At 40.9% G+C, this 15801-nt stretch overlaps 1 protein-coding gene across 1 annotated transcript in view; it reads right to left on the bottom strand.

The window, feature by feature from the left end:
• The window catches only part of CEMIP (cell migration inducing hyaluronidase 1), an 899136-nt gene that overhangs the window by 63801 nt on the left and 819534 nt on the right, over window positions 1-15801 (bottom strand). Inside the window, exons 19-22 of the mRNA XM_069223002.1 lie at window positions 13441-13476; window positions 13200-13355; window positions 12266-12446; window positions 6982-7197 (exon numbers count right to left, since the gene is read on the bottom strand). Of these exons, the coding sequence (XP_069079103.1) occupies window positions 6982-7197; window positions 12266-12446; window positions 13200-13355; window positions 13441-13476 (589 nt within the window). The remainder of the gene's footprint in view (window positions 1-6981; window positions 7198-12265; window positions 12447-13199; window positions 13356-13440; window positions 13477-15801) is intronic.

The raw sequence follows: 15801 nt of genomic DNA, 5'->3' as shown, positions 1-15801 counted from the left end.
AAAAGTGCTCAGGTTGTAATGTATGCATGAATATGTATAGATATCAAATAGAAAGTTGCCTTCTGCTCATTTTCCTAACTCAGCATGAGCATAATGTACGTACTAAATGTTAGACACAGGCAGGTTAAAAAAAGCAGTGCAATAATCATACATTTTCAACACGACTTTTTAAAGATAATTTCCATATCCATAGTATGCCTTCCTAAAACAACTTATAGCTTGCCAGGCGCTCTTTGCGGGATATCATCTCTTATCTTTTACTTTCATTATTATTTTAAGCAATAGCTTTTGTCATGTTGCCATGTCTAACGCTGATAACAGTGTAAGCAAATGTTCTTGAATTTTACCTTACCATATTCAGTATGAGGCATTGATCGAAGCCTGGGAGTAGGGGCTAAATCTTGTCAATTCATCCATATTCCTAATAAAGAGGGTAGTCCTGCAGGATTAATGATATGCCATAATTTATTTGGATCTAAATGTGTGCCCCCGGAATACTGAAGTAGGAAGCTGGATAGCACCGAATATCGTGCACACACTAATGTAGGACAAAATATTGAAAGGTGAGGATAGATTTTTTATACCTAACTCAATATATTTACCTTGATGATGTATATATAAATCTTCAAGATGGATAAATGTAGAGTTAAGAAAAGTAAATCTATACCTCCTCTATATGCACTTACCTTTTCATATTTTGTACCTCGATATTCTGCCCACGATATTAGTGTATTGCGATATTCCTAGCCGTGATATTCCCTAGTACATTTGGGCTATGATAGATGAATTCCTAAAGTTTGCAGATGTTTCAAGAGCCACTTACTGGAAAGCCACCTACCTCCTGCTCATCTATAAACTTTGTGCTCCCACCAGAGGCTTAGTTCAGACCCTCATATAGCGACTTAAATCTGAATAGTTACATGACTGACGTGGCAGCAAGGATTGCTAACCCTAAATGTCTGCAGTTATTTGCCAATACTGCCCAAAACTAGCCACAAGGCGTGTTTAATTTGCCTGCCGTGGGACAAAATTGCTCGGAGAAGGAGCAGGTCAACATGAGCCTACAGACCCTTCGTTTATACAAAATGTATCACCCATATTTATACTGTTGGCGGCCAGCAATAGCTTTCATTGGCCTGAGCTGGCAAACACGGTTATGAGATGGATGAGTATGCTGTTTTTTCTAAAATTCTTTGGGGGAAATTAGTTTGTACACATTCAATTAAATTCACATTTTCATCCGGTTTAATTCTAAATGCGTATTCTTTATTTGATTACAGAAATGCTTGCCCAACGGAACGGGGACTTGTTCCACCTTGTGATTACCTTGCTTTACAGAAGCAAGATCTGCTCCCGCTGTAGACCGTGTACTTTGGATGTGCAAGACCGTCTGCAGACCCCATGCTCACACTTGGGATCTCTACTGCCTGAAACCCTACATTGTGCCCTTCCTGCTTCCTGCCTAAGTACCTGGAAGCCCACAGGAGATCCGACAGATGCGTCAGGTCCCCAGGGAAGAGGGAAACAGAGCTCACTGCAAGATCCCATCAAGGGACCCAGAAGAGAAGCTTTCTGGTGCTAAAGGTGGGTTCTGAAGCACAAAATATTCTAGATACAAGGAAAGCGGATACTGCTGTAAGAGTTGCTCCACCAATGTGGCACTGGGCACGAGCAATTGGTGAAAGAAGGGGTTTGATTGCACCCTGGTGGACAATTTGCTCTTAGGATCAAGCAGCATTTTTATTTGCCTTCATTTTTTCAGTATTTTACCCACTAAAATAACAATGTTGCTTCTTTAGATACCGCTGCCCTTATAACAGAATATGGGGGTGAACACATCCCATTGCACACCCTGCATGCAAACTTACAGTACATCTTATTTGGTGTGCTTTCAAGAGTGTTTGAATGTTGGACAATTAACTACAAATCTCTTGTGAATCCCACAAATCTCAAACTTCGTCATGGTTTTAAAAGTTTGCAAAGACGGTCACCATCACATTTCCAAAACTATTTGCCGGTTTTCCATCATATCACCTATATTTCCAAAAAATAAAAGGTCTTCAAGATCGACCAATTTCCCACTCAAACAAGTGCATAAGGACCTGTGAATTCTTATTTTGAGTATCAGAATGTTCGTTCATTGTTTCTATTTTTGAGAGGATATTCTGGTTACTTCGACTCTTGGCTCAATCAAATTTTGAGAAGAAGGTCCAGATTTATTCATTTTTCACACAGCATAGAATGCACATTTTCTGCACTGCGTTGTGCAATGGGAAAGCACAGCACGTGGTCATATCAGAAAGGTGGCCTTCTACTGGTGTCATCCCCTGCACTGTAACTCAAACATGGCTGCCTAGCACAATGCACATCCTCGCACCATGGTGAAGAAGTGAGTGTGCACTGTCCAGCGTAAGATGTGCACTGGACGCATACCAAAAAAACTCAGACGCCATGGAAGCGGCTGGCGTGCTTGTGCCCTCACTGTGGGTCCTTAGTGGTTGCGGTCTATGGTAGAGGTTGATCATCCCACTGACCACGCTGCTAGGGTGCCATCTGTTGTGGTGTGGGGAGGTCCAAAAAAGGATGAGCATTCACAGAGTGTCCCGATAGTGAGGAGGCAGCATGTGGCCGGGACTTGCCTGAAGCGAGTAGAGGAGAAACATTAAGGGCCAGATTTAGGGAAAAGTGGTGCAATGCGGTGCCGCGCCAAAATTGGCAGCGCCGCGCTGCGTCACTTCAGAAACGCAGGGATGCGCTGTAAAGTGAATACGGTGCACCCCTGCGTTTCCCTCCGGACTGGTGCTAAATTTAGCTGCAAGCGCCAACACAGGCATCCTTGCAGCATTGTGAAAGGATGTCTGCGTTGAGGGGTGTGATTGTTTATGTGCGGGAAGGTGTCCCTTCCTGCACACGAACAATCACTAATGGTGCTTTGGCACTTCTGTGTGTGCTGCACAATGCAGCACACACAGAAATGCCAAATTGTCATTTTGAAATGATTGTTTATATGCAGGAAGGAACACCTTCCCGCACATAAACAATCATTTAGCACGCATAGAAAAAGCAAAAAAACGAGGAGGAATAAAAGTATTCCTCCTCGATGCGCCCTGCTAACGCCACCCCGGGGGGGGGGGGGAGGGAGCATTAGATTTTGGTGCTGCCTCAGGTTTACGAAATTTCACAAATCTGAGGTAGCGTCAAAATGCAATGGATGTTGCTGTGGCTCGCCCACAGCAACAACCATTGCATGCCACTTCCTAGCACAGTGGTGCGTGGGAAGGGGCCATATTTACAAGGTGGCATTAAGCCACAAAATGTGGCTTAACGCCACCTTGTAAATACAGGGCAGTGCTTAGCGCCACAGGAGCGTCACAAAAAAGTGACGCTCCTGTGGCACTAGCGGCCTATAAATACGGCCCTAAATGAATAGCACTGAAAGCTGTAAGGAGCAGTAATAGCAACAAAATATAATAAAAAGGAATGGCAAGGAGTATTACTGCACAGTGATGTGTATCATATGTTGCATTGTTTCGTTTGTTGTCTTCCATCTCATTTCTGATATGGAAATTATTGATAGCTCTCTTAGTTCTTTTAGAGTTCTCTCTTTTACCTTAAAGTTTAGTTCTATTCCAGTGGGGTCGTTGAAAGTTAATGGGTTTAATTCTAAATTTGAGAGGGTTACTGGAAGAACAGCTGAAAGGGTCCTTGAAGCTTTGTTTAATAACAAGGGAGCCTGAAAGTTGGATATAATGTATTCATTCTCAGTTTATGAAACAGGTGGTACACAGGGACTGCCATAAATCTATGCAGATACACCAAAGAACTTCACAACAACCCCTCCCCTCTCTAAATAGATTGATTAGATTGCATTTAGCCTCATTTTTGGTTTCAAGAGAAAAATGTACTACCCTTCTAAAGAAGAGAAGACAACGTCTAAAACCTAGTTAAAAAAACTCGTATACAATAGTAAATGGATCACCCTTAGAGAGGAGGCTCTTAGTATAAATATGAGGACATTTTGGGAAATTATTGCTGATTGTTCAAGGACAAGGTGAGGTCCTGTCCTTCATCAATTAGGGAAGCTCAATGGAAAGATTTCATTTTTGAGCTATATGAGGGATATTTGAGAGTAGCTATTAACAAGGGAGTATTCTCCCCCTTTCCAATAATATCAGGGAGCATTATCATCCCATTATGTAAAAAGGGGGCTCATACTTGCCAGTTATATTTTTTACAAATTGCTTTACTAGATGCTAGGGGAAAGGTTTTTACAAAAAGCCAGTTAAACTATCTTAATTCCTTGGTTAATGAAGAAAGGATTATCCCGTTGGAGATGTCCGGCTTCAGGAAACATCATAGCACGCTAGATAACATCACTGCTCCTAAACTTATCATGGAAAAATATGTAACTATCAGAGGTTCTTCTGTATTTGCAGATTTTACTGACTTTTCCACAGTGTTCGATGGAGTGGATCATCCTATTCAGTGCATAAAATTACACGTTCTTGAAAGGCCAGAGATTCTGCTGAATTTAATTATTGCTTTACATACTTACAAATGATTTCAAGAGTTGTTGGAAGGGGATCAGGGATTGTCTGCTGTAATTCCTACATAAAATGGTCTAAACCACGGTTCCCTAATAGACTCTGTTATTTCTCCTGTATATTTCCAACTTGCTGACTTACCTGAGTAATGGGGCCAACAAACTATCATCCATAAGGAGCCAACCGGTGTCATGTCTGTTGTACGCAGATGTCATTGTGGTCTTTGATTTGACCCTGAATGGCCTGAGTAGGCATGCGGCCTCATTACAGCAATACTTTGATACCCACTTTAAAAAAAATAGTATATCTAAATCTAAAATTGTGTGCTTTAGGGGTAAAGGAGCAAGCAATTATCCTAATTACAAGTGGTTCCTTGGTAAGGAAAAACTGGAGACTGTTAAGTTAGATATGCTTTTAAGGAAAATTGTGACCAATAATTTAAGTGATGCGTATCATGTATTGCATAGTATTAATAATGTTAAATCTCAGTCAATTGGTTTGAGGGCCTTTTAGAAAACAGCGGGCCGTAGGCACTTTTCCCATCTCCTTTCAATATATCAGGATAAAATACCCATCAATTTAATACATGTGCTAGAATTAACAGATGTGGCAAATTTCTTTTTAAGATAAACGCACAAAGCAGGTCTTGAGGAAGCTTGCGGTTTGATACTCTGATGGCCATTTCATCCCTAAGATATGGGTTCAAAAGTGCATTTGTGCAAGGTCTTGCAGCAGTTATTAGATGGGGCGATCAACTTTTGAAAAGCAAATCGAATCTTTGATTTATATGAATTTTCAGTTTGCTTTAAGCCTGTTAGAGATGCATCCGGGATGTGTATGTTCTTGGTCTGATGCACAATTAAAAACCTGTTGTAAGCAGGCTTCTATTAATTTAAGCGAGCACCTGCATACGGACTCTTGTAAAACAAAAGAAAAAAATATCATAAGGACCTCTTTCATTCCGAGAAAACAATATTTGAAATGGAAAATGGATCATGGGGTTAGACGATTCTAGACTTTACTTTGATTTAATATTTTACCTTTAAAAGTTTAAAAGCAAAATGGCAACAATTAGCAAAAACAAACATTGACGATATTTTATGCAGTAAAGCAGTTCAGAATATGAATCATGCACTTTTTGTTTGTCCTGCATTGATAATGCACCACCATAAGTTTCTGAGACCTTTATTTTTCAAATATCATGTGCAAACAACCTCTGAAGCGCACCATTTAATGATCTCTCCCCCCAAATGATATGTCCTGTGCTCGAGTATTTATATTTCTTCAGTATTTTTTCAAATTTGTATTGAATAAGCCTTGTTCCTACAAGATGAAATTTTCATTTGTATTTTATCAAACAATGAATTTTATGTATGAGGTTTTCTTTGTAATGATGTCATTAATATATGTTCGATTATTGTATGGATTTCAACCATTAATGTGGATCTTGTTTAAGTTCCACATTTTCAATAAAAATTAACTTGTTACCATTGGCTTCCAATGTAATGGTCAAACCCATGTTTCTCTTTTTTTTTCTCTTTTCAGAGTTTTTAAGGCCTTTATTACTACAATGTGTATTCCATAAATGATTTCACTGCATTTTTTCCAAACTTTATTTTTTAAATTGATAGTGAGTGCTGATTTATGCCTCTCCCTAGATTTGTGTCACTTTTAGGCCTTGGAGCTTGGCATGTACTAGTATTTGTAAGTGAAAGGGCACTTCAAAGAGACCCTACCTCTCGCATCTGTCTGGGCATCTCTGGATTTGAGAGGATGGACTCTATTCTTATACATGTGAGGCATCCAGCCATTGCCCCTCTCCTGCCCCAATAGACAGTCTTTCATATTAATAGTGAGTGGATGTCACCTAAATTTGTATTACATGTCTTTGGCTACTCTGGGTATGGCAAGTACTTTAACCTCACCTAGAATTTACGTGCATGTAGTATACACGTCCTCTGTAAATCACACTGGTATCACACACTTTTACAGATAATTTGCACTTCTTTTAACTTTACAGAATCATGTGCTTTCAACATGTGCACATTATAGGTGCAAAGAATTAGATTTCCACCCTATTTCAGGGTTGGAAATGTCATTTTGTATTCCATTTCTTGTGGATTTCATGGGCAACAGAGTATAGCGTCTGCAATGCAGACAAGGGATATTTTAGTCCATTGCCTGCACTGGCCCTATCTGTTCTAGGTCGTGGGACTGCAGATCGCACTGTATTCCTCTGTGAATAAAGGATGAGCTGGAACCTAGACGTATGCATCTCCTGATAGGTCTTCAAGAGCAAATATGTTGTGCAGGGGCAGATGAACAAGCACTTGTACGTAGATCAGGAGCTGATGTTCAAAAATCTGGTTCTATTACGTTTCCTGATTTTCTGCCAGCAAAACGTTGTATAACTTGGGCCCTCAGTCTGTCCACTGACCTGTGCATAGGATCCACTGCAGATCGCCCCTCTCCAGTCTGGAACATCAATGCAGTCAGGGTGTCGGAGCAGCCAGTTGTCCTCCTTCACCAGATATGCACCGGGATACTCAGAAACCGAACCATCGAGATCATGGAATATTGTGGTCTTGTCCCCATCCATGTCCAGCTGGTGAAACCAAGGCCCCGGCTCACCAAAGAAAACACGTGAGGAAATCTGACCAACCAGGAAAGAAGTAAGTGAATCATCAAAACGTTTAGATACTTATATTTACAGTTTAATCGACATTAAAATGTTAACTTCTTAATGCAGCTCATTATCCATGAAAGGGGCAATCCAGTGATAAGAAACTTTTGTGTCCTGTTACCCTATCTTAAATCATCAGCAACAACAAAACATCTGGCATGTGTGGTTAGGTTTTAAAATCTATTTTGATTTCATTCACTAGATGGAACTTTTAAGATGTTGCCCTTTTAAATACAACAGGATCATGAAGAAAAAAAGGGCACTGAAAAACAAAGAGGCTGCCTCGACCAGAAGCACTCTTATCCAACAGGGAGACATGGGGTCAGGGAGATGAAGAGGTAGGGAGATGAGGAGACTGTGAAACACAGGAATGCAAGACAAAGGGACAAGAGATGCAAGGACAGTAAGGCATGGAAGCAGGGTAATAAAGGGTAAGAAGACAAGTCAAGCAAGTAAGAGTCAGATATGTGACAAGAGTAACAAAGGGCCAGAATACAGAGAAAAGGGAAAATAGTTTAAAGGTGCATGGGACGCAGATACGAAAGACTTGGCAATATGGAAAAAATAGTTGCACATCAGTGGAGAAGAAACACTTTCAGATGGAAAAGTAATTTAAGAGATGGTAAAAAAGATGAATTGAGGCGATGAAAAGCCATATGACAAAATGAACGATTTTTAAAAGAAGGGAGTTGGCCATGTGAGGTCGCAGAACACGGTCAAGCATGGACATTCCTTTTTGTTTGAAGTGTTTTTTTTACAGTTTCCTTGAGTAAATTGCTGCTAATTTCTTTTTTCCTGTATCTCGGCAGGTCGTGATTTCAAGCCAGTGGTCACGGTCTAATATATATTTTATTGGTATCTCAAATAGCTGTCACTCTGTGGTATAGGAAGAGCAAACCGAAATCCCTATGAATCCTCTTTCGTCTGCCAGCAGAGATAGTTTCCTTTCTTGCACCCCAGAATCACCTCCTTCACAGGAGGATAGGATTCAGTGAGGCACATTTGACAGAACCAAGGGCCAGATGTATGAAAAAGGCCTTTTGCGAATCGGAAATAGCGATTTTTAAGAAATCGCTATTTCTGATTCTCAAAATGCAATGTATCATATTTGCGGATCGGTAACAGCGATTACTTAAAAATTGCACATGCTATTACCGAATCGCAAATTGCGATACAGCCCCCATTCGCATCTATGGGCCTGTCGGTCCATATTTGCAAATATGTTGCATGTCCCAAATTGCGAATTCCTAACTGGAAATTTTGGGAAATGCAAAGTCCAGGGAGCTGGGGGCCTAAGGCCCCCTCTGCTGCACCCCAAAACATTTTTTAGCAACATGTAAGGTGCACACATGCCAAAAGGGCATGTGTGTTTTACATATAAATTTAAAAAATGCACTTTAAATGCATTTTTAAAATTTGCACATGGTTACCACCAAGTTCAACTTGGTGGTAATAGCGATTCCTTAATGCCCAATTCACATTAAGGAATTGCTTCATACATGTGCTTTAGAAATCGCAAATAAGTATTCCTTATTTGCGATTTCCTATTTAGAGATTCGCAATTTGCGACTCTCTAAACAGGGTCGCAATTTTAAGGAATCGCTATTTTAGCGATTCCTTAAAATTGCATTCAGAATGCCTTTGATACATTCTGAAATAGCTTTTTGCATTTGCAAACGGGCATTCGCACCGTTTGCGAATGCAAAAAGTTTCGATACATCTGGCCCCAAATGTCGTTCAGATGTGTAGCCTAAGCATGTTATAGACAACTCAGTCATCAATATATTTCAAAATCTCACTGTAAATGGAATAGAAAGGGTGCCTCGCATGCTCGCAGAATGCACCTTTCAATTTCTATTAAATAATAGCACAATCTACAATGTGTTCTGATAAAATACATGTATCTCGTAAAAAACACTATGTTAAGGCCACGTTTTTGTTAATGTTATTTTGTTTCTTCTAGATTTAATACCATGTTTGGACATGACACAATCCTTGTCGCATGCCAAACCACGATTTTTCTGGGCACGTTTTGCTTACATTCCTCAAGAAATACAACCTACCAACATGATTTGGCAGCTTTAATTTCGAGGAGTTTGGTAGGTCTGTATTTGAATTATAGACAACTAAAAATGGGATTTATGAGGAAAGGTGTTTAAGATCCATTTCATGGCCGAGTCCTCGGAACCACCATAAGAAATGAAAATAAAGCAACTTATGAAAAGCACTAAAGGCTAATGTATTAGAATAGCTAAACTCAGAAGAGAGGCTACTCGTCCATCACAATGGTGAAAGAGTACACTCTAGACCAAACTCTTGGTCCACCAGCCCAATTTAAAGCTGGGTAGGCCAACAGAATGTCAACGACAGGGCCTACTCTGATTCTTTCACCAGCATACTTCTCCAGTGGCCTGACCGAAGGTAATCCATCCGAATGTGTGCCCAATTTAGGAGCAGCCAGGCGACTAAATCCATGATGTGAGGACCATTAATTTTACATTTTTCAAAAACAAACTCCACCTTTGGGAGTTTGTTTTTGAAAAATATAAAACTGGAAAAGTTTGGGGGCCAGTCATCATGTTTGACAGAGCAATCGATCAAACTTTTTCAAACTTGACAAGAACCGCTGTGACAGTAGTCCTGCCAAAGCATACAGATGTCCATAAGGTTGATGGGCATCTCTAAAATTGGTGGACAGGATGTCCGTCAGAGTGAAAGAGTTAAGTACTTCTTCGCCCTGATGGACATTACAAAGTCCACCAAACTCTAGGTCAGGCCCATAGTTGCTTCCACCACAGAAAGCGATTTCAGCATTTTTCTGTAAAAACATTTCTGTAGTCAGTGTGCATTGGGCCTAGCTAAAATTTGGACTGTGCGTTTCTTCAGGCTCAAGGCAAATCTTCTAGGTAATGACGATCAACATGGAAATGGTGCTGGTGTGTGTGTGTGTGTGTGTGTATACACACTCGCACATGTGTGGATTCCAAAAAGAAGGAGTAACTGCACAGGTGTAGGTGTTAAGAGTACGCTTAAGCTAAACTAAGATTTTCAAACAGGCCTGCTTCATAGGTAACAGTAGCAAAAGCTGGTCTGTTCATGGATGATGGTAACTGCTCTGTGAATGAATGAGGCGGTGTGATTTGTGTCATAAAATAAGCAAATGTAAAAGAAGGCCATGGGATTCACATGACAATGTTGCCTCAGGGTAGAATGATGTACTGTGAGCTGTCACTGGCCCCTGTCTCGCTGCATGTTCACCTCAGAGACGTTTTTAAGGCGTTGTGGGCAATTGCCCAAGGCCTGCATCTTCCGATGGGCCCACTGATAGTGACTAAGACCGTAGGAAAATGTTCTGTCCCTCTTTGAATTTCTCTCTCCCATCCACTCTGTCTTTACCGCAGACAGTTTCACTCTGTCTAACCTCATCTCATCTCAACTCACTACTCTTTACTTTTCTATTGCTAGGCTCTCGCTATGTCAGCGACTTCTCACTATATCATCCCTCTCTTTACCTTGTGTACTCATCTAGGCCACTTTCTCTACTTTATGCATACCTCCCTATATCCACTTGGACTCTGTCTCTCACCTCTCTATGCCAGTTTTGTTTTCTTCAGACCCTCCCTCTATCTTGTTGGATGTCATCTCTTTCTATTTCACCAATTGCTAAATCCCCATCCTTCTCTCTATGTCACTCGTCTATATCCCCATCTCTCTGATTAGTTCTACGTCATATCTATCTACAATGCTCTAATTCTCTCTCTGCCTCACATACCTTCCTGTCTCATATTTCTCTTCTTACTTCACCTCACATCTTCTACCTCACCCCTCTATTTGTACCTCTCTTTCCATCTTTAGGACACCTACCACAATCTCTCTAATCCTACTTTCTACCACACCTCTATCTACCTCACACCTCTTACAATATACCCCTTTCTACTTCATTGCTTTCTATTTCTCAAATGTCTTGCTACCTTTTTTGTGCCTACATTTAATGCTCTAACTCCATCGCTATACTTTCGCTCTCTCAAGCCCAACCCTACCTGACATCACTGTTCTGTTACAATTTCACCTCCCTGTATCTCGCCTTTGTGTATCGCAGCGTTTTCAACCTCATCTTTCTTTACTTCCCCTCTCTAGTTCTCTCGCAGGAACATTCTTTTTGTCCTACCTGTTGCAGCAGAAGAGCTGCTGTCAAGGGGGTTTACATATGATTACAGACATCCAGCAATTAAACAAGCAATTCAACTACAACTTCAAGCCTTTGCTTTATTTTAATGTACTAGCCGACTAAACATTCATCAAGTCACCCTTGTGTCTTTTCGAAAATGGAAGGAACAGGTTGTTTCTATACTGAATTTCCCATAATGCATTGTTTTGATAGACAAAGAAAATCTAGATCTAAAAGTGAAAATAACTGGCCCTGAAACAGGCTTCTTCAAGCTTTCTTTGGTAATATTTGACTAGCACACACTAGGAAGCTTCAGCTTTCAGTTGCTTTGTGTGTCCTTATATCTGAAACTTTAACATACAATTCAATATTGTTTGGAATCATAAGGGCTTGAATTAGATGAAACTGGATGAGAAATGTAATGTTGTTCCTAACAGAGGGCCACAAAATATGATTTGCCTGAGGCCCCAAAAATCCTTAAGATGGCTCTCGCCCAACTAGGAATATACAAAAAAGAAACTCACCGCTTACATGGCTGCAGCTTCTGCATAATACTCTGCATCCTAATGGAGGCCACCCTTCCAGCCATGCCTCATGCACTGACAGGAAAGATTCAGCCATTGTGGAGGCACAACTGAACAAATGGTACAATTTGCAGGAGGTTGTAGCAAGCCTGAATGGTCTATCATTTGTATAACGATTGTGGTGAGAGGGAGGAATTTACAAGAGGAGCATTGAGAGTGAAGGAGTGAACGATCCATCCTCTTGTGTAATCACTTTATCACCTTCTGTAATTTCAACTAACACTTCACATCCAAGACAACCACAACACTAACACTGTCCTCTTCAGCAAAAGAAAGCAAAACTCACAGGCACATCCTGGAACACAGTGTTGGTAATGTTGTTGTTGGGACAACTCTGCCAAGAATTATTCAGCCGGAAACCAATGGCACTGGTATGTCGTCCAATCAGGGATACAAATTTCCGGAAAGTGCAGTTTTGGATGTTGATTGGTCCATCATAGATCTGCAATCCTCGAATTGGAAAATTCCTAGAGTCAATAAAAAATATGTAGGGAAAGTGTATTAGATAAACAGTAGTAAAAACAATACAGGGACATTTGTGAGAAAGCAGATTATGTTACGCATATGGAGTCTTGGTGTGTTCAAATGAGTGGGGGAAAAGATACGAATTGTGGAAAGAAGAACGAAAATTGTATTTATAATTTGTCTTATATGGGGCATGTTGGGTAAGGTGTGTGGGGTTTCACCTAATGTTGCTGTGCAGAAGAACAGAGTGCTATGTTGAGTCCACTCAGGAGCATGCATGACCAACTCACTGAAGGTACTGTAGAGCCTTTAAGTGAGTAGCATATAGAGTAATTTCATTAATAACAAAGAACCACCCAGTTGGAAGAATTATTACATTACCAAAGGAGTATTGTTTGCAATCCATCAAGTACCAGCTTACTAGAGGCACTGGAAAGCCACCAGAAGAGTGCTTTGGTGAGGGTGTGGAGGGTGTAAGAGTTATGGGTTAAGTTATGGGCTCCTATACATACAATGTACACACTGTTTACATGTGTGTTTTGACATTGCTATAGATGTATATGTTAGCCACAACTTTTTTTTACATCTATTTATTTCCATTTGTTTGACATAACTTTTTTGTATTCTTTAAAAAAAAAAAAATTACATATAACTATTGTAATTTGAAATATTAGGGAATATACATAACATATTGTTCTTTCAGGTCACATGGAGGGCAGATCTCATTACATTGACTGAGCCTTCAGGAAACCTACTGGGCTTTTGGGAGCGTCCTTCCACGATGGTCCATGCCTCCCGGCCCCCACACAGAGTTCTCCATAGTCTCTGTTCCAATATTGTTACTTTCACCAACAAATAAACTGTTCTTAACTTCCTGTTTGGAGCCGTCATCATCTGGGAAGGTTCCACCACTTGGAGAGAAAAATATTAACTTCAAAACTGCTGTATGATCAAAGTTTAATCACGTCAAAGAATGAAATAGCGATCTCATCTTACCTGGCCAAGGTCAAGCCAATGCCATTGTCAGCAAACCTGCAAGAAAGCAAATAGGAAACTTCTGAAAATAGTCTCTAAAAACCTAACAATATTTCGGCATTAAACAACCTAACTGTACAGAATTGACAAATTTGGACGAGTGGGCCCATTTATATCTTATGGATAGTGTCAGGGCTCAAGATCTCCATTGGGCAGGTGTGTACCTTTACCAGCGCTCAGAATCTTATTGGGTTCCTTCATTTCATTTCTGGTTTACCTCATTAAGCAGGGGTGATCAAGATACCAATAACTACATATATGTGCCAAGCAAGGCTCTACTGGCCAGTGCTGATAATGGAAAAAATGCCCCGGAAGCTCACACATCTGTAGGATAGGAACAGAAAGGGCAGAAGGATCGAGGCAATGAAAGCTAGCATATGGGCTGCTAATACATATATGCATTTTTTGTTCAAACTCTTCCCCACAAATATTGCCTGCAGGGAAACCTGATAATGGATCTGTTTTGGTTTACTTTAGCCATCACAGCAGACCACATAAGACAGCTACATGTCTAAGCCACAATGTGAGCATATCTATATATATCCAACCAGCTTCAAGCTACAATGTGGATAAAATAGGTGCTGATTTAATTGCTGCAGGTAAATGTAGGTAATCTTTATTTACAACTTTGAATCTTCACATAACAGCTTAAAACGTTACTGTGCTTGCTGCAGAGCATTGTATGCAACCTGTAGGCTACGGATTGGAGTCTTAGCAAAATAGCTCACTGGGATAATATGCTTAGAGAGATACTTCTGCAACATTCAGGTCACAAGTTAAAACATTTTGCAAAGTAGCTCAATGGATCGTCCATCTTCTGAAATCATCTGCATGAAACCTGCAAATGCGTGCATATTTCTTCTCAATGTTTCATTGTTCTATAATCAGTGTAACCGATTTGATTAAAACTTTATTTGCCATGGACAGACTGGCCAATATGCCAATTTCGCTAATGCTGGATCGATCAGCTGCATTAAATTATTTTGGATCAGTTGCCTTCTAGTTTAGGGCTGGTCCTCCTTATTAGCATCTCTTAATATAACAAGCATTGGCAAAGCCAATAGGTCTCACCAATGCAAGAGCTATCGGCTTTGCCAATGTGTTTTAGCCATGTTATTCACCAGCGTGTTTAGCATGACTAAAAGTTAGTGGCATAGAGGAAAGTGGTGTGGAGTGTCATATAATGGAACGGCAAAGAGTGAAGTAGAGTGCTGTAGAGTGAAGTGTCATAAAGTGTTATGTTATGGAGTGGCATAGAGTGGAGTCACGTAGAGTGGCGCACAGTGTGAAGCATAGAGAAGAATAGACTGGTGAAGAGTGTTGTAGCGTATTGTAGCGTAGAGTGCAGCAGCATAGAATTCACTGGTGCACAGTGCAGCATTGTAGAATGCAGAGGCATAGATTAGAGTGTTGAGTAGTAGAGTGCAGTGGTGCAGAGTGGGATGGTGCAGAGTAGAGTGGAGTGGCACAGAGTAGAGTGTCGTAGAGTGCAGAGATGCAGAGTACAGGAGCAAGACAGAGTGCAGTGGCGCAAAGTGGTGCAGAGTGGGGTATAGTGTCATAGAGTACAGTGACATTGAGTGCAGTGGCATAGAGTGGAGTGATGCAGAGTAGAGTGGCATGGAGTGCACTGGCATTGTGTCCAGCAGGATAGAGTACAGTGGGGTAGAGTTCAGTGCCATAGAGTGCAGTGTTGTAGAGTAGTGTCGGAGACTGGAGTTGTGTAGAGTGGTGTAGAATGCATGGCATAGAGTATAGTGGCGTAGAGTGACATAGAGTGCAGTGGCATGGAGTAGAGTGGTGCAGTGTAGAGTGCAATGGCATATGTTAAAGAGGCATAGAGTGCAGTGACATAGAGTAGAGTAAAGTGCAGTGGAGTGGAGTGGTGTAGAGTGCTGTGGTGTAGAGTGCAGCAGCATGGAATTCAGCAGCATAAAATGCAGCATAGTAGAATGCATTGGCATCTATTAGAGGGGTGCATAGTAGAGTGCAGTGATGCAGAGTGCAGTGGTGCAGAGTAGAATGGCATAGAGTGCAGTGGTGTAGAGTAGAGTAGCATAGAGTGCAGTGGTGTAGAGTGGTGCAGCGTACAGTGGCATAGAGCGCTTTGGCATAGAGAGCAACTGCGTAGACTACTGTGGTTGAGAGTAGAGTGCAGTGGTGTACAGTGCATTGGTGTAGAGTGCTGTGGCATAGAGTGTAGTGGTTTAGAGTAGAGTGTCAGAGTGCAGTGGCATAGAGTAGATTGTTTCAGAGTAGAGTGAAGTGGCGTAGAGTGTAGTGATGTATAGTAAAGTGAAGTGGCATAAAGTGGAAAGAAGC

Source organism: Pleurodeles waltl, chromosome 3_1, assembly GCF_031143425.1.
Source record: "Pleurodeles waltl isolate 20211129_DDA chromosome 3_1, aPleWal1.hap1.20221129, whole genome shotgun sequence".
Lineage (NCBI taxonomy): Eukaryota > Metazoa > Chordata > Amphibia > Caudata > Salamandridae > Pleurodeles > Pleurodeles waltl.
The sequence above is the reverse complement of the archived record's forward strand: the minus strand, read 5'-3'. Positions and strand labels throughout refer to the sequence as shown.